The sequence below is a fragment of the Perognathus longimembris genome, chromosome 10, assembly GCF_023159225.1.
Source record: "Perognathus longimembris pacificus isolate PPM17 chromosome 10, ASM2315922v1, whole genome shotgun sequence".
NCBI classification, from domain to species: Eukaryota; Metazoa; Chordata; class Mammalia; order Rodentia; family Heteromyidae; genus Perognathus; species Perognathus longimembris.
The window spans coordinates 72,374,287-72,402,236 of NC_063170.1; the positions used below are offsets into that span (position 1 = coordinate 72,374,287).

General features: G+C 47.8%; 1 protein-coding gene and 1 non-coding gene across 2 annotated transcripts in view; one reads left to right on the forward strand and one right to left on the reverse strand.

Moving 5' to 3' along the window:
- The window catches only part of Copg1 (COPI coat complex subunit gamma 1), a 34,543-nt gene extending 7,099 nt beyond the window's left edge, over nucleotides 1–27,444 (reverse strand). Inside the window, exons 1-20 of the mRNA XM_048356368.1 lie at nucleotides 27,249–27,444; nucleotides 26,426–26,478; nucleotides 26,012–26,092; nucleotides 25,737–25,808; nucleotides 25,491–25,570; nucleotides 23,418–23,493; nucleotides 22,624–22,716; nucleotides 21,868–21,954; nucleotides 20,272–20,429; nucleotides 20,040–20,173; nucleotides 18,115–18,182; nucleotides 17,684–17,872; nucleotides 15,389–15,484; nucleotides 13,046–13,289; nucleotides 8,903–8,978; nucleotides 5,978–6,081; nucleotides 5,223–5,348; nucleotides 5,016–5,084; nucleotides 590–732; nucleotides 137–308 (exon numbers count right to left, since the gene is read on the reverse strand). Of these exons, the coding sequence (XP_048212325.1) occupies nucleotides 137–308; nucleotides 590–732; nucleotides 5,016–5,084; nucleotides 5,223–5,348; nucleotides 5,978–6,081; nucleotides 8,903–8,978; nucleotides 13,046–13,289; nucleotides 15,389–15,484; nucleotides 17,684–17,872; nucleotides 18,115–18,182; nucleotides 20,040–20,173; nucleotides 20,272–20,429; nucleotides 21,868–21,954; nucleotides 22,624–22,716; nucleotides 23,418–23,493; nucleotides 25,491–25,570; nucleotides 25,737–25,808; nucleotides 26,012–26,092; nucleotides 26,426–26,478; nucleotides 27,249–27,285 (2,158 nt within the window). The 5' untranslated portion in view covers nucleotides 27,286–27,444. The remainder of the gene's footprint in view (nucleotides 1–136; nucleotides 309–589; nucleotides 733–5,015; nucleotides 5,085–5,222; nucleotides 5,349–5,977; nucleotides 6,082–8,902; nucleotides 8,979–13,045; nucleotides 13,290–15,388; nucleotides 15,485–17,683; nucleotides 17,873–18,114; nucleotides 18,183–20,039; nucleotides 20,174–20,271; nucleotides 20,430–21,867; nucleotides 21,955–22,623; nucleotides 22,717–23,417; nucleotides 23,494–25,490; nucleotides 25,571–25,736; nucleotides 25,809–26,011; nucleotides 26,093–26,425; nucleotides 26,479–27,248) is intronic.
- LOC125358921 lies at nucleotides 6,598–6,704 on the forward strand. The gene has a single exon (XR_007212441.1). It is a non-coding gene; the product is annotated as a U6 spliceosomal RNA (small nuclear RNA).
- Nucleotides 27,445–27,950: the final 506 nt, after the last annotated feature.

The following is a 27,950-nucleotide window of genomic DNA, read 5'->3' on the forward strand; positions in this document are numbered from 1 at the left end:
AAGACAATATACAAAAGATACTTGTGTCTAAGTCATTATTACCACTGTTCTCAGGTCTGAAATCAAAGAGTTGTGCATTCCATACTAATCCCATGGGTTTCCAGGAGGTCTAGGTGGTTTTATAGAGAGGGCTCACCAGCTGTGGGGTCTTCCCTGGGCACAGCTACCAGCGTGTAGCAAGTCCCAGGCTGGTTGTAGGGTAGGCTCTGGGCAGGCACATAACAGAGCACCTCGTAGGCTTCAGTGGGCTCCATCTGCACTGTGACGTTCTCCAAGGTCTGGTCGTTGAGCGTGTTTGTGCAGTCAAACTGGACCAGGAGGAGCAGGAGTTCAGACGCTGCTGAGGGGCTAAGTGTGGTGCACAGGAAGAGCCAGGAGGTCCCCCCACCCCTATGATCCAAGCTGACCCCCATCCCAGCCCGTGCCCAGGTTCCCTGTCTCCGGCTGACACTTAGGAGCCAGAAAGGGCCTGAGTAGAGATGAGAGACCCAGGTGCTTGCACCCAATTGGGTGTGGGGAATCAGGTTCCATGCATCCTAATGGATACAGGAATGCTTCCTGGAGCAAGTACCAGCACCACCCTGCTCACCTGAAACACCATGTGTTCAGCAAAGGTATGTTTGGTGCAGCGAATGACATACTCTGTCTCCGACTCAGTAAGGGCTACAGGCTCAAGCGAGGACTTGAAGAGGGGTCCCAGTCCGTGGAACTCTGGCACTGCTGCCAACTGCTCTGGAATCCACAGGTCAAGTTCACTTGGCTTCTCATGCTCCATTAGCAACTTGTGATAATTTCTTCTTCTGGTTTTAAGACTGTTATGCTACATAGCTGAGGTTAGCACTAAACTCAATATCTTCCTGCCTCAGCCTCCTCACTGCTGAGATTACTGGCATATGCCACCACATTCATTTCGTGATTTTTTTTTTTCTTGCTGGATGCCTACGGCTCAGATCTGTAATCCTGGCTACACAAGGGAGAGATCTGAGGATACCAGTTAGAAGCCAGACTGGGGCGTGGTGCTTATGGTAATCCTAGCTATTCAGGAAGCTGAGATGTGAGAACTATGGTTCAAAACTAACCTAGGCAGACGAATTCAAGAGACTCTTATCTCCAATTAACCACCAGAAGCCAGATGGAATTGTAGTTCAAGTGCTAACCTTGAGCAAAAAAAGCTAAGGGACAGTGTCCAATCCCTGCGTTCGAGCTCTAGTACCAGAACAAAGAAAGGAGAGAGAGAGAAGGAAAAAAGAAAAGAGAAAGAAAGGAAGGTGCGAGCAAGCCAGCCTGGACAGAGAAGTATGTGAAACTCTTATCTACTAGCAAAAAGCCAGAAGTGGAGGTATGACTCAAGTGGTAGAGTGTCAGCCTTGAACAAAAAAGCTAAGTAAGAACTTGGGACCCTGAGTTCAAGTCCCAGGATGTACGCACATGTGCATGCACACATATACATTCTCATTCTCTCGGTCTCTCTCCAAAAAAATGTGTTTACTTTTGTCACCAGTTCTCAAGGTCTCACATTTACCTGTGCATTTAACACTGGCTACTCATTATTTCCTGAATCCATCTGCACATTTTCTCGTCTCTTAACTTCCTCAAGCTGGACCATCATCTGTCCTATAAGACCTTAGAAAATCAATTAGTAAACCCCAGTGTCACAGGCCTACATCTCATTTGGATGGAGACGACTTATTCACCATTAGAAGCTTAACAAGAATTCTGAAAAAAAGGTGGGGATTTGGAAAAGTCTAGAAGATGAAATATATGAGGTGTTATAATTTTTTTTTTTTTTGGCCAGTCCTGGGGCTTGAACTCAGGGCCTGAGCACTGTCCCTGGCTTCTTTTTGCTCAAGGCTAGCACTCCACCACGTGAGCCACAGCACCACCTCTGGCTTTTTCTATATATGTGGTGCTGAGGAATCGAACCCAGGGCAAGCACTTTTATCACTAGGCCATATTCCCAGCCTTGAGGAGTTATAGATGAAAGAACAAATCAGACCTATTCACTGGCTAGTTAAGCCATTCAAGAACTTTTTTTTTTTTTTTTTAAAGATAGAGTCTCACTATGTAATCCAGGCTGGCCTCAAATATGATCAGTCCTGCTTCAACCTTGAGAGTGCTAGGATTAGATGTGGCCATTATGCTTAGCAAAGAACTACTTCAGAACACCCACCTTAGAACAGCCACCTATGGGTATCTACATGACCTAGCCAAGTTCCAGTATTGGCTAGGTTTACTAACCCCTGACCAGTCCTGGAATTTCTTGCAGGGTGAAGGCAATAATGTAGGTGAATGAGATATCTGTCAGGGATATAATGGCATCTGCCTGAAATGGCTTTAGCTGCTTCTCTTTTTCCTGTTCCATCACAAGACTGTTCAAATTCTGGCCATGGTTCACTTGTATTCTGTGGGTTAAGTGGCTAAACTTGTGACACAGAACAAGAGGTTTCAGAATAAAGTCATCCTAATTATCTCTGAGCTTCAAAATAGTATGTAATAAAGACATGATTCTGGAATAGAATGGAAAGATGTGATTTCATTTAACTTGGCAATGAGTAGTTTGAGGAAGGCAGGCACTGTGCTAAGTGTTGTGATAGACAGCATAATATATCATTTATGTATAATATAGCTTTTCTGCCTGGGCTAACCTTGAGCTACAATCCTCCAGATCTCAGCCTCTGGATAGCTGGATTACAGGTGTGAGTCACACAAACCTGATTCAGACACAGAGAACAAAGACAACATCTAAAGAAGTATTTTGCATGCAGAGGAGACAAGGTGCTGGGGTAGAAGTGATGAGCTCAAAAAAGCAGGAAGAGTTTCATGAAGAAAGAGGAATTTGTCCTCTTAAAAAAATCCCAAGGGGGGGGGGAAGTCTGGGAATATAGCCTAGGGGTAAAGTGCTCACCTTGTATACATGAAGCCCTAGGTTTGATTCCTCAGCACCACATATATAGAAAAAAGCTGGAAGGGGCGCTGTGGCTCTAGAGGTAGAGTGCTAGCCTTGAGCAAAAAGAAGCCAGGGACAGTGCTCAGGCCCTGAGTCCACGTCCCAGGACTGACAACAAAAACAAAACAAAACAAAACAAAATCCAAGAGAGGTTGGAAATATGGCTTAGTGGTAAGAGGGCTTGCTTTGCATGCATGAAACCCTGGATTCAACTCCTCAGCACCACATAAACAGAAAAGGCCAGAAATGGCACTGTGGCTCAAGTGGTAGAGTGCTAGCTTTGAGCAAAAAGAAGCCAGGGACAGTGCTCAAGCCCTGAGTCTAAGCCCCAGGACTGGCAAATAGATAAATAAATAAATAAAAATTCCAACGGCTAGGAATGTGGCTTATTGGTAGAGTGCTTGCCTAGCATGCATGAAGCTCCGGGTTCAATTTCTCAGTACTACATAAAGAGAAAAAGCCAGAAGTGGCGCTGTGACTTAAGTAGTAGAGTGTGTGTGAACCTTGAGCAAAAGAAGCTCAGGGACAGTGCCCAGGCCTTGAATTCAATCCCCAGACTGGCAAAAAAAGAAAAAAGAGGTAGAGTGCTAGCCTTGAGCTAAAAGAAGCTAGGGACAGTGCCCAGGCCCTATGTCCCAAGTCCCAGGACTGGCAAAAAAAAAAAAAAAAAAAAAGGCCAAATATTGTTATATGTTCACTCATATGTGGAAGCTAGGCCTAAAAAATATACACATTTATGGACATATATATCCATGAATATATACGTGTATATATATATATAAAAATATGTGTATTTATATATATGTATGAACACATATAAAACATGATTCTAATTATAAGGTTTGTTTGGGGAGGGGGAGGAGGAAGGAAAGGGCAATGGTGGAGAGAGGGTAAACCATAGGGTTAGTCTGAGAAAAATATGATGTATACATGCTTGAAACACCATGGTGAAACCCTCTGGTACAATTAATGCATGCTGAAAATAAATGACAGGGGAGGAAGCAACATAGGCTCTGCTGGAATAGCTATCACTGGGAGAGGAGAGACTAACAGAAAGTGAATGAGGATAAATGTTATCCAAGTAATTTGGTTACATGTGTGAAAATAGGACTATAAAGCCTGAAACCTGTTGAACTGTTTTAAGAAGCAGGGAGTGGGAGCTGAGCTCTGTGACTCATGCCTATAATCCTAACTACTCAAGAGGCTGAGATCTGAGCATTGTGATTCAAAGCTAGCCTGGGCAGAAAAGTCTGTAAGCCTTTTTTTTTTTGGCCAGTCCTGGGGCTTAAACTCAGGGCCCAGGCTTCTTTTTGCTCAAGGCTAGCACTCTGCCACTTGAGCCACAGTGCCACTTCTGGCTTTTTCTATATATGCAGTGCTGAGGAATTGAACCCAGGGCTTCATGTATACAAGGCAAGCACTCTACCACTGGGCCATATTCCCAGCCCTGAGAGACTCTCATCTCTAGGTAATCACAAAAAAAGCTGGAAGCTAATAAAAAAATTAAATAAAAAAAAGGAAATAGCAAAAATAAACAAGGCGAAAAAAGGGGGGAAGGGTATGGCTCAGTTGGTTGAATGCTTATTTAGCATGAGTGTGAAGACCAGAGCTCCAGTACTAGCATACACAGAAAATGAAGTAAAATAAAAGAAGGTTAGGGAGGGAGGGAGGGAACAGAGAGATACCTAAACAAAACAAAACCTACAAGGCAAGATGGGCTGAATGCATATGGAACCTCAAACCAGTACGAAATATCTTTTAACCCCAGCTGTGACCCATTAGACATCTTGGACTTGCCAAGGACACAGGGACTTGAGTTCTCAGTCAGAACTGGGACCTGTGGCAGCCGAGAGAAAGGGAATGTTTAATCTATACCTTCTAGTCTTTCTACTTCCTATTTGTGCAATTTGGGCATATCCCTTTCTCTCAATTTTTGGCTCCCTAGATACCTAATGGAGCCTGCTTGAAGGCAAAGGTGATAATAAAGGACATCAGTAAGGCTACTGTATCTCAAGGTCTTGTGACCCCACATGCACAATGCTGATTTCCAGGCCTGTACTTGACTCACCCTGGAAGATTTCCTGCCGGGTGGCGGCTACTTTCTCAGGCTGTTTCGCTGCTGTGACAGGTGTGGTTTCTGCAGAGCAAATGTATCTGATGAGCCCAGCTACCGGGGCAGCAGGGGCCCCACATTACGAGTTCTAATCCTTCTCAAAGTGGAGGCATGTAAGAAGAGACAAGGATCTGAGCCCTTGGGGAAGGGCCCAGGTCTTACCTGTTCTCTGCTCTGCGATGGGTGTGGTGGCCAGGGGCACAGACTTGAGGTCAAAAGGTTTTTCGGAGGGTTCTAGAGTGTACTGCTGCAGAGCCCTCTCCAGACCAGGAATGGACACAGTCAGACCTAGAGGGCAGGGGAGAAAGGCTGTGTGACTGGATAGCACCACATATGCACGCCAAAACCCCTAGGAAACTGAGGCCCCAAGGGTACCCACTATGAATACTAGGTGGTCTGATCCACAGAGAGAAAGTCATTGAACTGTCTGGGCCTCATTTCTTCTTTTTTTTTTTTTTTGGCCAGTCCTGGGCCTTGGACTCAGGGCCTGAGCACTGTCCCTGGCTTCTTCCCACTCAAGGCTAGCACTCTGCCACTTGAGCCACAGCGCCGCTTCTGGCCGTTTTCTGTATATGTGGTGCTGGGGAATCGAACCTAGGGCCTCGTGTATCCGAGGCAGGCACTCTTGCCACTAGGCTATATCCCCAGCCCTGGGCCTCATTTCTTATCCTCATCTGCCTTATAAAGGATAAAGAGCTATGAAAAAAGATTTTAATAGTGAATGTTTCAATGTACTGGGTGTTTTCACATATATTTGTATGACTGGCAAGACCTGGGGTGTGATGAGGTCACAGTAGTGCCATGAGGCCATCATGAAAGTCAACCAAGAATGTGCTGTCTTGACTTACCTGCTCTAGAGACACAGGAAGTAGCAGAGTTCCAGGAAGGTGCTGGGTCAAATAGCTGGGATGACTCACCATTTAGGATATAGCCTGCATTGAGAGCCTTCTGCTTCTGCTCCAGGACATTCAGGTAGAAGGTAGCACGGTCTCTTACTTCATTGTCATCATCCATCACACACCTGCAGCCAGCACACAAGATGCTCCTGATTGGGGCCCAGTGGGGATGGCAGCAGGGACCCTCCCTGCAGGGCTGTTTCAGGGGTGGTAGAGCTCTGAGAGCTTGGACCTCAGAGGCTTTAACTCTCAATGTACACACAGAGAGCTGAGGCACAATTTAATCTTAAGAGGATTCCCTTGCATAGACAGGTGCTGTGTTCCATCTCCAGCAAAAACAAAAAGAACAAAATGGAAACATACTCATGAAGTCACTAACAGTAAGCCAGAAGGAAGCATACTCACATCTCCAGAACTTCTCTTGGAAGCCATCCAATAAAGGTGGCAATCCTCTGATGCATTACATATATCAAAAAGCATCTAATGCTACTCCAGATCCCATTATTGGATATGATCAAGACATAGGAAAACATAGGAAACAAACACTAATGGATGATACCCCAAAGTAGAAATAATCCAAAAGTCTATCAACTGATGAATAAGCAAAATGTGCTATGGTTTACATAATAAAAAACAATTTGGTGCTCGCTTCGGCAGCACATATACTAAAATTGGAACGATACAGAGAAGATTAGCATGGCCCGTGCGCAAGTTTGACACGCAAATTTGTGACGCATTCCTTATTTTTCTACAAAAGCAATACTTGCAAAACTGTTTGGTGTGAATGAACTGAACACCTGGGGGGGGGGGGAAGGAAAAGGGGGAGGAGGGAGTTTTGTATGAGGGACAAGGTAACAGTACAAGAAATTTATCCAATGCCTAACGTATGAAACTGTAACCTCTCTGTACATCAGATTGATAATAAAAATTAGAAGAAGAAAAAAAAAACCAATTTGGCAATAAAAAGCAAAATCTAGGTATGGTGAAATACCTGTAGTCCTGACAATTTTGGAGGTAGGAAGATCACTTGAGTTGGAGGTTGAGGCCAGCACAAGCAACAGAATACAGGAACTTTTGTTCTTTTGTCCCGTACTGGGGCTTGAACTCAGGGTCTAGATGGTATCTCTTAGCTTTTTCACTCTAGTCTGATGCTCTACTAGTTGAGTTGTATGTAACTTCACTTCCAGCTTTTTGGTCGTTAACTAGAGATAAGACTCTCTTGGATCTGTCTGCCTGGACTGGCTTCAAATCTCGACCCTCATACCCTAGCCTCCTGAGTAGCTAGAATTACAGACATGAGTTACCTGCATACAGCTGATAGGAACTTGCTATATAGCACAGCCTGGCTTTCAACTCATGATCCTCCTGCCTCAGCTTCCTGAGTACTGGGATACTAGTCCATAACACCCGGAAACTCTGCTTTAACTTTTTTTTAATTACCAGATTTTTTTTTTTTTTTGCCAGTAATGGGGCTTGAACTCAGGGCCTGAGCACTGTCCCTGGCCTCTTTTTGCTCAAGGCTAGAACTCTGCCACTTGAGCCACAGCGCCACCTCTGGCTTTTTCTTTCTTTTTTTTGGCCAGTCCTGGGCCTTGGACTCAGGGCCTGAGCACTGTCCCTGGCTTCTTCCCGCTCAAGGCTAGCACTCTGCCACTTGAGCCACAGCGCCGCTTCTGGCCGTTTTCTGTATATGTGGTGCTGGGGAATCGAACCTAGGGCCTCGTGTATCCGAGGCAGGCACTCTTGCCACTAGGCTATATCCCCAGCCCTCTGGCTTTTTCTATATATGTGGTACTGAAGAATCGAACCCAGGGCCTCATGTATACGAGACAAGCACTTTTACCACTAGGCCATATTCCCAGCGCCCCCCCCCCCTTTATTTTTTAAATTTTAATAGTGAGTTTGAAGGTAGATTAGGCTACAAAAAGAAAAAAGAAAGGCAAAGGTTCAGCCCCTCCAAACCCAGGACTGGCATATGTGAGTGCATACACATAAAGGCATACACATATACATACATCAGACTGGTGACTGCTTGAGACTGGAGGGGTTGGCAGATGAACCAATTGCTAATGGACACACTTTTTCCTTTTTTGTATGTGCCAGTCTTAGGGCTTGAACTCTGGGCCTCAGTACTGTCCCTGAGTATTTTTTTTTTGTGTGCTCAAGGCTAGAGCTCTTCCCCTTGAGCCATAGCTCTACATCTGGCTTCTCTAGTAGTTACTTGGACATAAGAATCTCATGGGTTTTAGTACTTGGGCTGGTTTCAAACTGTGATCCTCAGATCTCAGCCTCCTGAGTAGCCAGGATTACAGCCGTGAGAGGCCAGCACCCAGCTGGATACAGGTTTCTTTTCTAGGTGATAAAAAATAAATGTAAGATTGTGATGATGGTTCAATGACTCTGTAACTGAATTTTGCTAAATACCACTGAATGTTAAATGGGTAAACTGTATAGTATATGTCTCACTTTTTAATAAAACTAGTATTAATGGCAAAGTGTCATTGCTGGACTTTGCATAGTAACATTCTTCTTAATTTTCTATGCTTTCCTTTATAAATAGTAACTATGCAATTTCTCTCTCCTTTGTTAGTTAAAAAGGCGAAGGAGTTGGGTGTCAGTGGCTCATGCCTATAATGCTAACTACTCAAGAGACTAAAGAAGTGAGGATCATTATTCAAATCTAGCCAAGCTAGAAATTCTGTGAGAATATTATCTCCAATTAAGGACCAAAAAAGCTGGAAAAGCTGTAGCTCAAGTGGTAGAGCACTAATCCTGAGCAAAGGAGCTCAGGGAAAGCAACCAGGTCCTGAGTTAAATCCCAGGACTGACACACACACACACACACACACACACACACACACACACACACACACACCACACACACACACACCCGCCTCCACCTAAGAGAACACTGTCATCTATCAGGGTCCTTGAGCCTAAACTCACCTCTTCAGCAACACAAGGATACTGGGTAACATCTCTTCATTCTGGGCTCCAAACTTGGCCAGAGCACTCACAGCACCTGTGTTCATGAAAGAGATGTGATGACCCTAGAGCACCATAACAGCTCTCCTTTTCAGTGATCGGGTAGAAAATTCAGAAGACTCAAAAGTCACCACCCTACTCAATGAACAGCTCTGGGTGGATCTTAGTACCACACAGGCCTGGATTCCTCATCTAATGGAGAACAGAACCAGATGGGACCAGTGGCTCCCATTCCGGAGTTTCAGTGGCTATTTTTTTTCCCCCAGTCTTGGGGCTTGAACTCAGGTCCTAAGCACTGTCCCTGGCAGCTTTTTTTTAATTTTATTTATTTGTTTATTAATTGAACACAAATTTTTTGACAAGGTGTTGTGCAAAAAGGGTACAGTTACATAGTAGGGCAGTGTATACATTTCTTGTGATATCTTACGTCCTGTTTTTCTACCTCTTCTCTAGGTCAGGTAGACATATATACAATATACAATGTATCTCGAACATATACAGTAGCCACGTGGCCACACCCAAGAAAGTTCGCCTAGGGCTTTAAATGTAATGTTGATATTAGACCATATGTCGACAGTAGTCTTATATGAACGTACATACCTAGCTTTTGAGCTATTGTATTCCCCTGAGAGGTCAATTTTTGACCTTTATATGTTGAGTAATTGTTTGGTTTTAGTTATATACTGTTGGGTCGCTGCCCCAATCCTGTGGGGAATACTATTTGACAAGCAGTTTTTGGTTTCCCAGACTTGGTCTCTACTGTCTCTCCATCTCCCTTTGTTAACAGTCATATATCAGGGAGATCATGCCCCTTTGTTTTCTGTGTTCTAGGCTTGTCTCGCTCAACATTATTTGTTCGAGTTCTGACCATTTCCCTGCGAATAACAATATTTTACCATTCCTAACAGCTATGTAGTATTCCATTGTGTATAAGTACCATATTTTTTGGATCCATTCGTCTGTGGAGGGGCATCTGGGTTGTTTCTATATTTTGGCTATTGTGAATTGTCCCTGGCAGCTTTTTACTCAAGGATAGCACTCTACCACTTGAGCCACAGCAGCACTTCTGGCCTTTTCTGTGTACGTGGTGCTGAGGACTCGAACCCAGGGCTTCATGCATGCTAGGCAAGCACTCTACCACTAGGCCACATTCCCAGCCCTCAGTGGCTATTTTCAAAATATACATGGGTACAGAAGCTGTCTACAATGTCAGGCTGCTAAGATTACAAATGGTCTCAATTTGCACTTCAACAGTGAATTAATAGAAATGAAAAAGTGAACTATTATTTAATTAGTAGCAATGACAAAAAGAAAATCTGCAGTTAGGCATAAAAGAAAAAAACAGAGGGCTGGGAATATGGCCTAGTGGTAGAGTGCTCGCCTCGTATACATGAAGCCCTGGGTTCTGATTCCTCAGTACCACATATATAAAAAAAGCCAGAAGTGGTGCTGTAGCTCAAGTGGTAGAGTGCTAGCCTTGAGCAAAAACAAGTCAAGGACAGTGCTCAGGCTCTGAGTTCAAGCCCTAGGACTGGTGAAATAAATAAATTAAAAAAAAAATTTTTTGGCCAGTCCTGGGGCTTGGACTCAGGGCCTGAGCACTGTCCCTGGCTTCTTCTTGCTCAAGGCTAGTAGTCTGCCACTTGAGCCACAGTGCCACTTCTGGCCACTTTCTGTATATGTGGTGCTGGGGAATCGAACCCAGGGCCTCATGTATACGAGGCAAGCACTCTTGCCAGTAGGCCATATCCCCAGCCCCGCATAAATTTAATTTTTTAAAAACAGAAAAAACAGAAATTAAACAAAATTTAACTCTGGCACTGGTGACTCAGGCCTGTAATGCCAGGAGGCTGGGACCTGAGGACTGTGCTTCAAAGACAGCCAGGGCAGAAAAATCCATAAGACTTTTTTTTTTTGCCAGTGCTGCAGCTTGAACTCAGGGCCTCAGTACTATCCCTGAGCTTCTTTTGCTCAAGGCTAGTACTCTACCACTTGAGCCACAGTGCTCAATAGAATAGAATGGTTGTTCACAAACTGTACACTTAATAAAAGGGTAAGTTTTTTTTGTGGGTGTGCCAGTCCTGAGACTATAACTTGTGGCCTGATGTCTGTCTTTGAGTTCTTTTGCATAAGGCTAGTAGCTAGCACTCTACCACTGAGCCACAGCTCCACTTCCCGCTTTTGGAGGCAAATTGGGAGATAAGAGTATCATTCACTGCTGGGTGCCAGTGGCTCATGCCTGTAATCCTAGCTACTCAGAAGGCTGAGATCCTGAGATCTGAGGATCATGGTTTGAAGCCAGCCCATGAAGTCCCTGAGACTCTGATCTACAATTAACCACCAGAAAACAGGAAGTGACACTGTGGCTCAAGTGATAGAGAGCTAACCTTAAGCAAAAGACCTGAGGGACAGTGCCCAGGCCCAGAGTTTAAGCCCTATGACTGACCAAAAACAAGTGTCATATGGTTTTCTGCCCAGGGTGGCTTCAAATTGTGATCCTCAGATCTCAGCCGCTTGAGGACTTAATATTACAGGTGTAAGCCACTGCTGCCTGGGTAAAAGGGTAAATTTTAATATATGCAATTGCATCTCAACAAATTTTTTTTTTTTGTCAGTCGTGCGGCTTGAACTTAGGGCCTGAGCACTGTCCCTGGCTTCCTTTTGCTCAAGGCTAGCACTCTACCACTTCAGCCACAGCGCCACTTCTGGCTTTTTCTGTTTATGTGGAGCTGAGGAATTGAACCCCGGGCTCCATTCATGCTAGGCAAGCACTCTGCCACTAAGCCACATTCCCAGCCCTCAACAAAATATTTTTTTAAAAAGCTTGGAGTTGGATGCCAGTGATTAATGCCTGCAATCCTAGCTTCTCAGGAGGCTGAAGATCACTGAAGTGATCTGAAGTTTGAAGCCAGCTCAGGTAGGAAAGACCCTCTTATCTCCAATTAACCACCAAAAAGCCCATAGCGGAGCTGTGGCTCACCTGGTAGAGTACTACCCTTGAGAAGAAAAGCCTCAGGGACAGTGCCTAGGCCCTGAGTTCAAGCCCCAGTAATGGCACCAAAAAAAAAGAAAAAAGAAAAAAGAAAAAAAGAAAGGAAAATCAGCTTGGTTTGGTAGTATATATGCCTATGATCAGAGGAAGATAATGAGTTCAATGCCAGCCTGTGGTACATGAGACCTTGAATCAAATGAAACAAAAGCAAGCAAAAACTTTTTTAAAAGTAAAACTTGGGCTGGGGATATAGCCTAGTGGCAAGAGTGCCTGCCTCGGATACACGAGGCCCTAGGTTCGATTCCCCAGCACCACATATACAGAAAACGGCCAGAAGCGACGCTGTGGCTCAAGTGGCGGAGTGCTAGCCTTGAGCGGGAAGAAGCCAGGGACAGTGCTCAGGCCCGGAGTCCAAGGCCCAGGACTGGCCAAAAAAAAAAAAAAAAAAAAGTAAAACTTAGGAAGCTGGGCATTAGTGGCTCACGCCTATAATCCTACTCAGATGGTTGAATTCTGAGGAGGAAGGTTCAAAGCCAGCCCAGGCAAAAATGTCCATGAGACTCTCCAATTAACCAGGAAAACCCCAGAAATAGAGGTATGGCTCAAGTGGTAGAACATAATCCTTAAATACGAAAGCTAAGCCAGGTGGCAGTGGCTCACACCTGTAATCCTAGCTACCCAGGAGGCTGAGATCTGAGGATCACAGTTCAAAGCCAGCTGGAGTAAAAAAGTCTGGAGACTCTTATCTCCAGTTAACCACCAGAAAACTGGAAGCGGCACTTTGCTCAAGTAGTAGAGTGATAGCCTTGAGCTAAAGAGCTCAGGGACAGCGCCCAGGCCAAGTTTAAGCCCTGTGACCGACAAAAAAAAAAAAAAAAAGCCAAGTAAGAGAGTGAAGGTCTGATTTCAAGTAGTGGTGCAAATGAATGAATGAAGTGAAATTTAAAAAAAAAATCAACAAGTGGTAAAGCACCATTTAACCAGATGACAAGATTCCTCCTACATCACCATCACCGTCATCATAAACCCCCCCACTGGTGAAGAAAGAATATTAAAAGGTGTTGAGGTCTCTGTTGGAACAATCCCTTGAGAAGCCAAGAACCCAGACCTACCTGCCCGGACCTCCTCATGTTCCAGGACTACTCGGTTATAGATGAAGCGGATGTACTTAGAGGGGTTGTTGGTCTTGGGTCCCTCCTGGCCTAGTAGATGCAGGATCCGGGTGGCCAGCACTGTGAACTCGCAGTCCTCGATGAACTCGCACAGGTGTGAAAGACCCATCTCCTTGCTCTCTGAGTTCTCCTCAATGATGCTGATGATACAGTCCACAATGGCTCGTTTATACTCGAAGCCGCCCTACAGAGAAAGGGGTCAGACTATGCAAGGAGCCTGCTCCTTTCAGACAGTGCTGAGGTCTAGAGCCAAGTAGGCCAGAGGACACTGCCCTAAACTATTCTATAGAGGGCAGGGCACCTGGTTCACCACCTCTGTCTCTTTTTTGGGTTAGAGTAAAAGGGTTGGCCTGGATGCTCACATGCAACTTCTAATTCTGTTGGAAGAGAGTTTAATGGAAGCATTTCTTCAGAACCTACTTGTCTTCCTGACTTTGAAATAAGACAACAGGCAGAAAAGACTGTACAGCTGCTGTGGAAAACAATATGGCAGTTTCTTGAAATATTCAGCAGAATTACCATCTGACCTGGCAATTCCACTTCTGGACAGATACCCAATAGAACTGCAAGCAGAAAGCTGAACAGATATTTGTACACTCATGATCAGAGTAGTATTTATCACAACAGCTTAAATATGGAAGAAACCTAAGTGTCTACTGATAAACGAATGGATAAAATACCTCCTATCTGCAAAGGAGTATTACGCAGGCTTAGAAAGGAAGGCTACGATGTGAATTAACATTGAGGATATCATGCTAAATGAAATAAGGCTAGAAAAGTGACAGATACAAAATACTGTATGACTCCACTCTGAGGAGAAGATACCTAGCTTTCAGAATCAGAGACCAGATTAAGAATGGTGGTGGGTACTAGCAGTATCATGTACAGAGTTACAGTTTAAAAATCACAAAGTTATAAGATGGGCTGGGGGTGAGGCACACCTGCAATGCCTGCACTAGACTGAGAGAGTAATATGAGTTCGAAGCCTGGGCCACATGGCAAGATCCTGTCTCAAAAAGAAACAAAAAAGAAAAAACTATGAGATGGATGTTGGTGATGGGTGCATAACAATGTCAATACTATGTCACACTCAGAGTGGAGAGTGTCAGCATGGAAACCTAATGACTAAGAACCACGGCTCACTTGTTGGCATTCATATCCCAACCAGCTGACATTAATGAACAATCAGCTGTATGACCCTGCGGTTTCATAGAGTAGGGTCCTGCAGACCCACAGCCCTGGTTGCCCTCTGAAAATGAAAGCCCTGGATGCTCCACCTGACAGGTTGGAAGTATCTGATGACACAAGACCCAGCATAGGGGACCACACACACAAACACACAATGAGTACTCTATGGCTAAGTTACACCCCAGTCATATTTCTCACTTTCTTTTGTGCTGGTATCCAGGCTTGAACTCAGGGCCTGGGCACTGTCCCTGGCTTTTTTTTTTTTTTTTTTTTTTTGGCCAGTCCTGGGGCTTGGACTCAGGGCCTGAGCACTGTCCCTGGCTTCTTTTTGCTCAAGGCTAGCACTCTGCCACTTGAGCCACAGTGCCACTTCTGGCCGTTTTCTGTATATGTGGTGCTGGGGAATTGAACCCAGGGCCTCATGCATACGTGGCAAGCACTCTTGCCACTAGGCCATATTCCCATCCCCCTGGCTTCTTTTTGCTCAAGGCCAGCACGCTACCACGTAAGCCACAGTGCCACTTCCGACTTTTTCTGTTTATGTGGTGCTGAGGAATGGAACCCAGGGCTTCAGGCATGCTAGGCAAGCTCTCTACCGCTAAGCTACATTCCCAGCCCCAGATTTCTCATTGTTAAAGAAAAAAAAGGCCTATTAAGAGTAAAGTGAAGGGCTAGGAATGTGGTTTAGCGGTAGAGTGCTTGCCTAGCATGCCTAAAGCCCTGGGTTCGATTCCTCAGCACCACATAAACAGAAAAGGCCAAAAGTGGCGCTGTGGCTCAAGTGGTAGAGTGCTAGTCTTGAGAAAAAGCTCAGGGACAGTGCCTAGGCCCTGAGTTCAAGCCCCAGGACTGGAGGGAAAAAGAAAAATGAGTTTGCATCCACAATATACTGTCTATGAAGTACTGGTTTGGGGCTGAAGGCTCACTTGAGCACTACTGTCCTTCTCTCACCCGTCATTCTTGAAAAAATCCCACCACACACAACACTGGCTCCTCTACTGTCTGGCCCTTGATCCACTCTTGGTCAAAGGTCACCATGGAGGTAGGACCTCTGCCCCAGGAGAGCTGGCCCATCCCATATGGCCTCCGTCTTACCTCTTCCCGCAGCATAGTGAATAGGAAGCCCATGAGGACAGCATGTTTTCGAGGGTACTTCTGACACAGGGTGCTAATGGCCTGCACAACCACCACCTGCATTAAAGAGATAAGAGTGAGCAGCAGCCCTGCCCCTGCAGCAGGTGGCTGAGCCCACTAAGTGCCCACCAAGCCCTTCCTCAGGTCAGACGAAGCCTGGGCCTGGCTCCAGAAAAGGGAGACTAGAGGGACTTGGCTCCGTATTGGAGGCAGGTGGTCTCTGATCCTCCCAGAGTGCACATGTGGTGCGCACAGTCATTTCTTTTTGGTTTTTTTTTAGGTCCAAGACTGGAACTCCTCCCCTACTCCTTCTGTTCTCTCATGCTGTCCTCTCCTGGTCTCCCACGCTGTCTTAGCCCCCTGCACCTTGCCTGGACGTCTCCTGAGCAAACCATTGAGCTCCTTCTAACACAGCCTGTCACCCACAATGTTCCGTAGGAATGTAGGATATGAATTTCACCTTGCCATCCGTTTTTATAACACATAGGCAGCACACTGTGCAAGTCCATACTATAGAATTTATCTTGCTATGTTACAGAGGTTCAAACTACTGTCTTATATGATTAAAACTCTCCAATAGTGGGCTTGGAATGTGGCTTAGTTGTAGAGTGCTTGCCTAGCACGCATGAGGCCCTGGGCTCAATTCCTCAATACCACATAAACAGTGGCACTGTGGCTCAGGTGGTAGAGCCCAAGCCCGGAGTTCAAGCCCCAGACCTGGCAAAAACAACAACAACAACAACAACAAAAACTCTCCATTATCATATTCCATGATTCTTCCATGGGGAGGTTAGAATGTTTGTTTTTTTTTTTTTTTTTTTTTTTTTTTTTTGGCCATTCCTGGGGCTTGGACTCAGGGCCTGAGCACTGTCCCTGGCTTCTTCTTCTTTTTTTTTTTTTTTTTTTTTGCACAAGGCTAGCACTCTGCCACTTGAGCCACAGCACCACTTCTGGCCATTTTCTGTATATATGGTGCTGGGGAATTAAACCCAGGGCCTCATGTATACAAGGCAAGCATTCTTGCCACTAGGCCATATCCCCAGCCCAGAATGGGGGGTTCTAAAAAGGCCCACAGGGCTGGGAATGTGGCTTAGTGGTAGAGTGCTTGCCTTGCACGCATGAAGCCTGGGTTCAATTCCTCAGCACCACATAAACAGAAAAGGCCGGGAGTAGCTCTGTGGCTCAAGTGATAGAGCCTTGAGCAAAAAGAAACGAGGGACAGTGCTCAGTTCCTGAGTCAAAGCCCCAGGACTGGCAAAAACAAAAACAAACAAACGCCCACAGGAGTATGTTCTGATGATGAAATATCTTGATTGGGGTGCACAAGCCTTCTTACTTTGGGCCTGAGTGCTGTCCCTGAGCTCTTCAGGTTAAGGCCAGTGTTCTACCACTTGAGCCACAACACCACTTCTGATTTCCGGTGGTTAATTGGAAATAGGAGTCTCATGAACTTTCTTGCCCCAGCTGGCTTTGAACCTTGATTCTCAGATCTCAGCCTCCTGAGTAGCTAGGATTACAGCATGAGCCACTGGTACCTGGTGCCATTTTCTTTCCTTTTCTTTCTTTCTTTTGTGCTAGTCCTGGAGCTTGAACTCAGTGTCTGGCCGTTGTCCCTGAGCTTTTTGCTCAAGGTTAGGACTCTACCACTTGAGACACTCATTACCTGATGCAAGTAAATGTAACCCCTCTGTATATCACCTCTATAATAACAATAAATCTTAAAACCAAAACAAAATTCCCACCTCAACCAGCTCCAAGCTCCGCACTTTGGGTTGCCTCCACTCTCACTCTTCCTCCTACACCTATGTGCCGCCTCTTCCCTAAGAATGGTCTTCCCACCCACCCTCCTCCAGTACCTTCTAGTTTATTTCTGGGTTTTTCATTGCATTATCTGAACCTCAAATTATCCTGCCAACCAGTTTATTTACTATCTAATCACTAAACTTCCCAGACAGAAAGAAGCTCCGTGAGGCAAGGCTCCTATCCTGAGTTCACTGCTACAGCCCTTCTCCTCCACTCCATAGTACACAGCAATTCTCCACCATGCTCCACAGGGTGCATGAACCCAACTGGCCTAGAAGCTATACTGTTCCTGAGGTTAAAGTGGCCAGGAGGCAAGGCTGTGAAGAGGATAGGCTTGTTTCTACTGGGCCTCAAGGCTGAACTGCCCCCCGGCTCCTACTTGCACAAGGTTATGGGCATGGACAGCAGAGTGTCCTTACTCCGGGGCTTTGGTGTTCAGAGGGTTCCAGGTACCTTGAACTCATCAGAGATCTCTGACATGAAAGAGGAGATCTGCTTCATGAGGCGGTCGATGCTGCTCTCGCTGCCGGTCTTGAGGAGGGTGGTGATGGCCAGTGTGGCAATACTGCGGTTGGAATCCGTAACCAGGTTCTCCAGGTCCAGATTGCAGGCTGTCACAGCTGATGGATGTCTCATGGCTACCTGTGTGGAGAGGACAGAGACAGAGACAGCAAGGACCAATCTGTTACTTCCTTGGGACTGTCTGGATCAGTCACACAAATTGTATGGACAGACATATCTCATCAACTCAAACAAAAAAATGGGACTGGCTCTCTCCCATGCCTTCAGGTTAGGGTGGGAGTCACCAGCTGGCTTAAGCCTGACTCCCTGACTGTTCCAAGATGCCAGGCCCTCCTTCTTCCCACCCCCAGACCTCTACCTACCTTATTGAGGGTGCGGACAGCAGCATAGCGAAGCGCAGCCTTGGGCGAGCTGCAGAATAGCTGGAGCACTATGGGAAAACAGATGACATATGCTAGGCTGCACTGCTGCTGGGTGGCTGGAAGCCCCACTGCAGCAAGCACACTCAGGAAGGTCAGACCCAAACCCTCTGCTCAGCTACCAACGTGCTGGGTGCCTGAGATGGAGGCAGAGGCACTGAAGAGTTGGGCAAGTGGGTTGCACCAACAGAGAACACCCACTATGTGCTAGCCCCTTGCTGAGTAGGTAATATGTCTGACTCACTTGGGGAAACTATGACAATTCTAATTTACAAATAGGGAAGCTGAGGCACCAAGGGGGCAAATCAAATGAAGTGACTCCAAGTTGATAGCACTGAGGACAGAAGCAGAGTTAACACCCACCACTGACACTGGGCACTAGGTTTCCTCAGGAGGCTGAGATCTGAGGGTCAATCTCTCACACCTGCAGTCTGAGGTGCTTAGCCACTTCTTTCTTGCCAGGGCAACAGGAACAAATCCAACTTCCTCTTAGCACTGAGTACAAGCAGGTACAGTCTCTCTCCCTCAGCCTTGGTTGCCAGAAACTCAAGAGCTAAAGCTTGTGCTCCAACTGCTTTAGGAATATTCAAGTTCCTGTCCTACTGTGTGTGTGTGGGGGGGGGTGCGCATGTGCATGTGCACGTATGTGTGTGCATGCGCATGCCAGTTCTGAGACTTGAACTCAGGGCCTAAGCACTGCCCCTGAACTTTTGTGTTCAAGACTAGCACTCTACCACGAGCCACAGCTCCACTTCCAGAGTTTTGGTGGTTAAATGGAGATAGAGTCTCACCAACTTTCCTGCGTGGGCTGGCTTTGAGCCAAGATCCTCAGATCTTAGCCTCCTGAATAGCTAGGATTAAGGCATGAGCAACTGGCACCTGGCTCCTTGTTCCTTTAAGAATGATTCTCCTGGGGCTGGGAAAATGGCCTAGTGGCAAGAGTGCCTTGCCTCGAATACATGAAGCCCTGCGTTCGATTCCCCAGCACCACATATATAGAAAATGGCCAGAGGTGGCGCTGTGGCTCAAGTGGCAGAGTGCTAGCCTTGAGCAAAAAGAAGCCAGGGACAGTGCTCAGGCCCTGAGTTCTAGGCCCAGGACTGGCCAAAAAAAAAAAAAAAAAAAAAAAAAAAGAAAAGAAAAAGAATGATTCTCCTAAACAGGATCACATTTACTTGATGCCCCTTCTACTTTGTTTACATCACTCAATGCAGGGGCAATAGTAAGAATTAACAAATACTCAAATCGGTAGATGATTTCATTGGTTTGTTTCTGAGAAGGGAGTCTTACCCCTCCACATATAAGCCCCACTCTCTGCCTGGCCAGATTTATCACTACTTTGAGGACTATTAGAAATGTCTTGACATCTTAGAAGCCCACAACCTGGACCTTTCTCACATAGCACAGGGTCTTTTGCTTTCCTGTGAAGAGTGCTCCCTTCTCTTCTGCTCCACAAAGTCTCCTCTTGTAGTCTAAACAAGGTCCCATCTGGCACCAGCCCCTTAGCAAGCACATCACTGCGTGCATTCTACTCCTATCACAGCACTTGGTGCAGATGAGACATACCCAACGGCCTGGACAACTTGAGGGGATTATTCCTAACAACCACACAAACACACTTACTCTTCCGAGCACTTGGTATGGAAGACACATTTACTGCCTACCATAACCCAGGTAACTGGCAAGATCACCCACATTTCAGAAAGGAAGTGAGGGCTGGGGAGGATAGGCTGGCAGAGTGGTGCCCAAAGTGCAGGCTGCTCCATAATAACAGACCATGGCCTGTTTTGGGGCATTCCCTCCCTCACACACACACATATACACCTCACTAGGTGCCGGGCTCCCACGGTGAGGAAACATGTAGTGACCTGACACAGCGGGGGCCAGCTCCTTGGCACTGCAGCCTGGAAGATTGACAATGGCTGAGGCAGCTTCATACACCACCATCTCATACTTGTTACGCAAGCAGCTCTCGATGAAGTCAAACAGGGGGCTATCGTGGCTACAAAAGAATACAGAGTGGAAAAGAAGCTGAGGAAAGCCAGCATGGCAGACTGAGTAAGATATCATTTAGCAGGCTGGCAGGAGACAGGTCCTTACCCGCCATCCTCCTCATCCAGCAGCTTGCTGGCCACCCGGATCATCATACAGTAGGCAAAGGGAGACTTGAGGCCATGCCTGGAAAACTTGCTGATCATCTTACTGACTGCCAGGCGGTCATTCTTCCGCACATGGTACAGGAGACCCAATGCATGGTACTAAAGGACAGAGACAGAGGAAATACAGACATGTGACCTTGAGTCTACCTTCTTTGCAGCTTTGGTCAGGTCTGCACTTCCCTGAACTTCAGCTTCCTCATTTCCAAGAAGAGTACAGTGTGGCATCAATACAGAGGGTTACAATATTCCCGAGGTACCATGTATACACAACAGTGCTCATGACCACTCCCCTGGATGTCATGTGCACATGGCAATGCTCATCATGTACACATGATAGTGCTCGTGACCACTCCCCTGGGTGCCGTGTGTGCATGACAGTGCTCAACGGACCCATGAGCTATGTGTAGTTTTCATCTCCAACTCAGTTTCATGAAGGGCCTGACTTGCATTGTGACTACAAGTGTAAAAGGGGCAAGATACCAAAGCTGAAAGAAATGGCTGGAGAAAGAGGTGTAAGAACAGGCACTGAGCATATTCATGTAGGACCCAGTAAACACACAACCTCACAAAGCCCTGAGGGAAGACCTGCCCATCTCTGCTCGCCCACCTCACCAAGCTCCAGGTGCTTTCTCCCTCAACTCATGATGCTTTGTGAGGCCAGGACCTTCATTCTTGTTTTACAGGTAAGTCCGAGATTCCGGGCTGGGAATATGGCCTAGTGGCAAGAGCGCTTGCCTCCTACACATGAAGCTCTCGGTTCGATTCCCCAGCACCACATATATGGAAAACGGCCAGAAGGGGCGCTGTGGCTCAGGTGGCAGAGTGCTAGCCTTGAGCGGGAAGAAGCCAGGGACGGTGCTCAGGCCCTGAGTCCAAGGCCCAGGACTGGCCCAAAAAAAAAAAAAAAAAGAACGAGATTCCAGAGGATAAAAGGAAACCAGACCTAGGTAACTGAAGAAGAGCTGTGTTGGTGAAAGCCCAACAAAGATGTCTGTCCACTGCTAGCAAAGCCAGCTTGGCAAAGGGCTGTGTAAAGGCAGTTCTTCACTGCCTGGACTAGACAAACTGTGACAGCCACACTTCAAACACGCTCAATGGCTGGCCGGGCACTGGTAGTTCATGCCTGTAATCCTAGCTACTCAGGAGGCTGAGATCTGAGAACTGCGGTTCAAAGCCAGCCCGGGCAGGAAAACCCGTGAGACTCTTACCTCCAAATAACCAACAGAAAACCGGAAGTGGCACTGTGGTTCAAGTGGCAGAGCACTAGTCTTGAGTTGAAAAGCTCAAGAATAGCACCCAGACCCACAGTTCAAGCCCCATGACCATTCCCCCACACCACCCCCCCAAAAAAGACCACTTTGCCATTTTGAGCCAGCTGCTCAGCAGACTCCAGCCCAAGCTTCCAAGTTTCCTTCATAGGCTAGTGACAAAAAGGCTGTGAAAGCCAGGCCAAAGGCTCCTGTAGCAAGTGGTCACTGACTGGCCAGTCAGTGCCAGGCACCTGCCTAAGAATCCTTAGCACCCCTTCACATCTCACCTGGACCATGATGTTATCACTGGAGGCTGCCTCCTGGGCCTCGTTCACCCAGCGCTTCACCACATCAAAGCTGCACTTCAGGAGGTGCTGTGGGAAACAGGGCCAATCACACTCCCACCCCACCCACCCCACCCCACCATCCTGGGTTGGGCCCCTGGTTCCCCCTCAGACCCACCCCACCATCCTAGGCCGGGCCCCTGGTTCCCTCTCAGACCCACTCCACCATCCTGGGTTGGGCCCCTGGTTCCCCCTCAGACCCACCCCACCATCCTGGGCTGGGCCCCTGGTTCCCTCTCAGACCCACTCCACCATCCTGGGCTGGGCCCCTGGTTCCCTCTCAGATCCACCCCACCTACCTGGGCTGGGCCCCTGGTTCCCCCTCAGACCCACCCCACCATCCTGGGCTGGGCCCCTGGGTCCTCCTCAGACCCACCCCACCATCCTGGGCTGGGCCCCTGGTTCCCTCTCAGACCCACCCCACCATCCTGGGCTGGGCCCCTGGGTCCTCCTCAGACCCACCCCACCATCCTGGGCTGGACCTCTGGACTTGCCACCCTCACTGTCTCCAAAATGACAAATCCAGCTCCAATAATTTGTCCCCCTAGGATGGCCAAGGCCACCCATGGGTCATTCCCGATCAACCCAGAGCTTCTGTTGTCCCTACTGAAAGGGCAGGGCTCTCAGATGATGAAAAACAGAAATGTGTATTCTATCCAGCCCCCCTCCCCTTGCAGAGCTCCAGCTGCAGCTACGTACCAGAGAAGATACCAAGGCAGAACTGGAGACACTGGGTACCTTGTCCACAATGGCCTGTTTCATGTAGCGCTCAATGGCCTGCAGCATGGTACTCTGAGAATGAGAAGCAAGGTGGGAGGGGCCATAGGAGCACAGGCACCCAGAAAGAACAGACAGGAGCATTGGGGCCAAGGAAAGAAACACATTTCCTGCATTCTTCTGTTTTCTACCCCTACCCCATACCACCTGACTCAGTGGCTGGCACACCAAGGGCTAAGGCTTCCATTGAGAATCCAGGAAGGGCTAGGTGTCGGTGGCTCACACCTATAATCCTAGCTACTCGGGAGGTTGAGATCTCAGGATCAGGTTCAAAGCAAGCCCAGGCAGGAAAGTCCATGAGACCCTTATCTCCAAATAACCACTAGAAAACCAGAAGTGGCACTGTGACTCAAGTGGTAGAGTGCTAGTCTTGAGCTGAAGAGTTCAGGGGTAGTCACCAGGCCTAGAGTTCAAGCCCCACATACCACCACCAACAACAACAAAAAGAGTCCAGGAAGAAGCTAGGCGCCAGTGGCTCACACCTACAATCCTAGCTACTCAGGAGGCTGAGATCTGAGGATCGCGGTTCAAAGCCAGCTAAGGCAGGAAAGTCCATGAGATTCTTACCTCCAACTAACCACCAGAAAACTGGAAGTGGCTCTGTGGCTTCAAGTGATAGAGTGCTAGCCTAGCCTTGAGTGAAAAAGCTGTGGGACAGCTCACAGACCCCATGGAGTCCTGGAAGAAGGGAGGGGGAGAAGGGCAGCAGTACTCACATCCGTGATTTGGCAGAGGGCTCTAACAGCTGGGCCTCGGTAGTTATCTTCCTTCCCTGTCATATCTTTTGTCAGGCTGCATTAGGAAGAAGGCAGAGTTAACATATCAGGCTGGCACCTGCTCCTGACTACTCCTATCTTCCACCAACTGCACTCAACTAGATTACACAAATCTCCTAACTAGTGGGTTCTCTCCCCTCCAAGCCAAATTCTAGTCCAGACAGCAGCTGGAGAGACGTTTTTATAAAACTCACAACTGACCAGGCCACTCCCCTGCTTTTACTAAGATATTTCTGGTAGCTTCTCAATGCATAAAACTGAGAAATTCCCTAACAGACCCTGCATTCATTGTTGTCTTGGCCTGGAACATGCTTCACCTCTCACCCTAACTCTGTCTTATCATTTCTTACCCATCCTTCTGAAGTCCATTCAAGCCACTCTCCTAGAGGACTTTTCTGGTTCAAAATCAAACTGATTCCCTTGTGATTTGCTTTTCTATCCCATCACAAGTCCACGATCATACCACACTCTCCTGGTCCTGGGGTTTGAACTCAGGGCATGGTCACTGTCCCTGAGCCTTTTTGCTCAAGATTAATGTTCTACAGCTTGAGCAACAGCTCCACTTCTGGGTTTTGGGGGTTTTGTTTTTTAATTTCTTTTGTGGTTAATTGGAGATATGAGTCTCACGGGATTTCCTACTCAGGCTTGTTTGAACCATGGTCTTCAGATATCAGCCTCTAGTGCCTGGCTCATACCCAATCCTAATGGCCTGACTGCTTGGATATTTCCCTCTAAATTGTAGGGCTGTCGAGACAACAGCTCTCTTGTTTGCTGCTATATTGCCAAAGCTATACATGGACTTGTACACAATCAAATTGTTTTCTAAATGCACCTACAAATGAATATATGGACCTTCACATATACAACTGCGGGAAGGAAAAACAGGAGCTAGCTGGGCATCAGTGGCTCACACCTGTAATCCTAGCTACTCAGGAAGCTGAGATTTGAGGACTGTGGTTCAAAGCCAGCCCAGGCAGGAAAACCTATGAGACTCTTATCTCCAAACCACCAGAAAACCAGAAGTAGCACAGTGGCTCAAGTGGTAGAGCATTAGCCTTGAGTGCAGAAGCTCCAGGACAGTGCCTAGGCCCCACAACTAACCAAAAAAGAAAACAAAACAAGGGCTATGTATGAATAGTGACTCACAACTATAATCATCCCAGCTACTCAGGAGGCTGAGATCTGAGGATCATGGGTCAAAGCCAGCCAGGTAGGAAAGGCTGTGAGACTCTTATCTCCAATTAACCACCAAAAAAAGCTGCACATGCACCCATGAATGTGCGCACACACACACACACACGCACACACACACACACACACACACACACAAGTTCTAGTTCTCAAGGACATACTTTTTTAATTTATTTATTTTTCCAATCCTGGGACTTGAAATCAGGGTCTAGGCACGGTCCTTGAGCTTCTACGCTCAAGGCTAGTAGTGCTCTACCACTTGAGCCACAGCTCTACTTCCAGCACTTCTGGTGGTTAATTGGAGATGAGTCTCACCAACTTTCCTGTCTGGACTGGCTTCGAATTGCAATCCTCAGATCTCAGCCTCCAGAGCAACTTAGATCATAGGTATGAGCCACGAGCACCCAGCTAAGGACTGTACTTCAATGATATCTGTCCCCTCAGTCCTTGAAGCCTATGCAGAAAGTAGTACTTGGCACACAGGGTTGTTAGCACTCCTTCCTGTCCTCTCTATAACTGTTTTTCTTATGGTCTCCCTTAGCACTAGCTAAAGTCTTTCTGAGAGTTTCAAGCTGGCTAGTTTAACTAAAAATGAAGGGAAGGAACAGTTTGTTCCAAAGTCCAAGCTAGGGAAGTAAAAGGGAAGCAGCACACTAGAGGCATGGGGTGGCACCAATAACTGAGCATGAGCAACACAGGAGGAAACAGCACCTGGCCACATGTCTGTCCAAAGTCTCATCACTTTGCCTATAACAACAACAATAAAAATGACTTCTGTTATTGGAGCCCATCCAAGGAGCTGCCCACTGCCCCAAGACTTGCCTGCTGGTGACAATGATGACATCTTCGGCAATGCAGGACATCTCTTTGATGGTCAGGTAACACATCCGGCGTAGTGTGGGCTGAAAGGCATGGGAAATGCTCTTGTGTGCAGCTCAGTGAAAGGGCCAGATTGAAAAGAAACCTCCAATCTACGTAAAGCATTCTCTAGTAACTGCTGGGTCAAAATAGCCTTTCCACCACCTTGTCATGCTGCTCTCTCCAGGAGAGCTAGGACTGCATACTTACATCATTGGACTGAAAGAGCTTGGTCATAGCAAAGAAGGCTTCAGTTGCTTCAGTGGTCCCCAAGTGTTCCCCCTGTGGTAACCAAAAAAAGGAGCCTCATCCTGGGTCAGCACACGCTAAATCCTCAAGACTCAGAGGCAACACATCAGAGCTTGATGCTCAGAGGACTCAAAGCGGGGCTGTTGGCTGAGACCTCCCAGGGGCTGTCACACAGCTTGAGCACACCTCCCAACATGCCCGGTACCATTTCCTCTGCTCTCAATTTCATCCTGTACCTGGTTTATAAGGTAAAGTATCTTGGTGAGGATGTGGGCACATTTCCGAGGGTTGATAGGAGTTTCATTAAAGACACGGGCCTAAAAAGAAGAAACCAACATTACCTACTAGCCCAGTTCATTTTCCCTCTGCCACCTACCCACAGGTACGTACGGGGTCTAAAAAGTCACAGAGTAAATAATACACAGGTTTAGACAATCTTATTCTCATAAGGAAATACTCATTTTCCTTATCATTGAAAAGTCCTGCAATCTTTCCTGTTGGTTAAGGATGTGCTGAGTTATTAACTAGCATGTAATTAGCAAACACTTAACCAGAGAGCAGAATGAAGAAGATAGCCACAATGAATTCTCTTCTGGAACAATTTTTTCCTGTCTTTTCTATGATGGAATATAGAGGCAAATGACACTTGCCTCCTGAAGTACTGCACTTTTCTCCAGGTGCTGGAACGGGTTGGAGCCTCCACCTACAGCCAAGAATATAGAATACCAATTAGACTGTGACTATTCACAACATCCCAGCATAGGAAAGAGGAAGATGTCCCTATCATCTTACAAGGAAAGTCAGAATACATCAGGAATGGCAATCGAGGATCTCCAATCTGTCTAGATCCTGCCATTCTCTTCAGGGAACTCACAGTTCTGCTTGTCCAGTCACCCAGAAACCCTGCTGGTCCTCCAAGGCCTCTTACAGTGCCATGTTTCGGTTGCTATGTCTTCCATTCATTCTTGCAACTAGAACTTAATTGAGTCCACTTGTGCTGCTGGACTAAGCTTCATTCTGGTGGATGTCATACCTGTAATTACGTGTCGTGACCCAGTTGATGTCTGTCTTGTCTGTCCCTACACTATTAGGCCATTCTAACGGTCTCACCTAGGCCAGTCTGTTCCGCTGCAATAGCAGTACATGGTACGGTGCCTGGCATTCGGACAGTGAAGGTCTGCTGAGTGAATGAGTGAGTGAATGAACAAGCCAGGTTCTCAGCTACGGGACACCGTCCCGGTCTGACCAGCACCAATGCAGCCCAGGCAAATACCAAGAGATCGAGAGGAACAAGTTCCCGGGAGACAACAGCCCGGCACGCTTAGGCGAAGCGGGGCAGCCGGACCCCAGGGGTGGGCGCCGCGGTCCGGCTGCGGCCTCCGCGTCAGCCCCCGCCGAGCCCGGCCCTCCAGCCAAGGCAGAGACCCCAGGAGGGGCGCCCGGGGCGGGCCTGGCTGCCCACGAGCCGCTCACCCGACTCCTCGTCCTTCTTGTCGAATTTCTTCAGCATCGCGATGGTGGCGGAGGATCCAGGCAGGAGGACGAGGCGGCCGACACTCGGGGAGGGGAGGCGCAGACCTCTGCCGGCCGTCTCACCGGCCACTTCCGGGCTCGGGCCGGCCACGTCGACCCGCGCCCCGCGCCTGCGCACTACCCACCCCGCGCCTGCGCACCCTCGCCGCCGACCCCGTCACCCCCGGGCCCGCTGGAGGCAAAGTGGGCGGGACGCTGGGAGGAGGGAAAGGGCTGAGGGGAGGGGGAGTCGAGGTCCGGGGCGGGACGAGGACCGGAAGGGGGAGGGCGAGAGGCCCGCGGGGGCATCGTGGGTCCCAGCACGCTGACCCCAGGGTTCCGAGTTAGAAGCTGGAGGAGAGCAGCGCAGCTAGGAGCCGGCGGCTGTGAGCCTCGCGCCTCGGGAGGCTGCGGTCTGAGGATGGCGGAGGGTCCGCCGCAGGACTCGCTGGGAGTGGCGTGGTGCCCGGGTGGAGCCCTCGCTGGAGCGGCCCGGGCGTCCACGCCAGCACCCGCACGCACGCACGCACGCACGCACGCACGCACGCGGGGCCGGAGGTGACTGCCGCCGTCACCACCGCCGCTGCTGCCCGGCGAAGCCCCGCAGAGCGTGACCCCAGCGTCCCGTCTTCCTCCAGGTGGCGCCAGCTCGTGTCGCGGTTC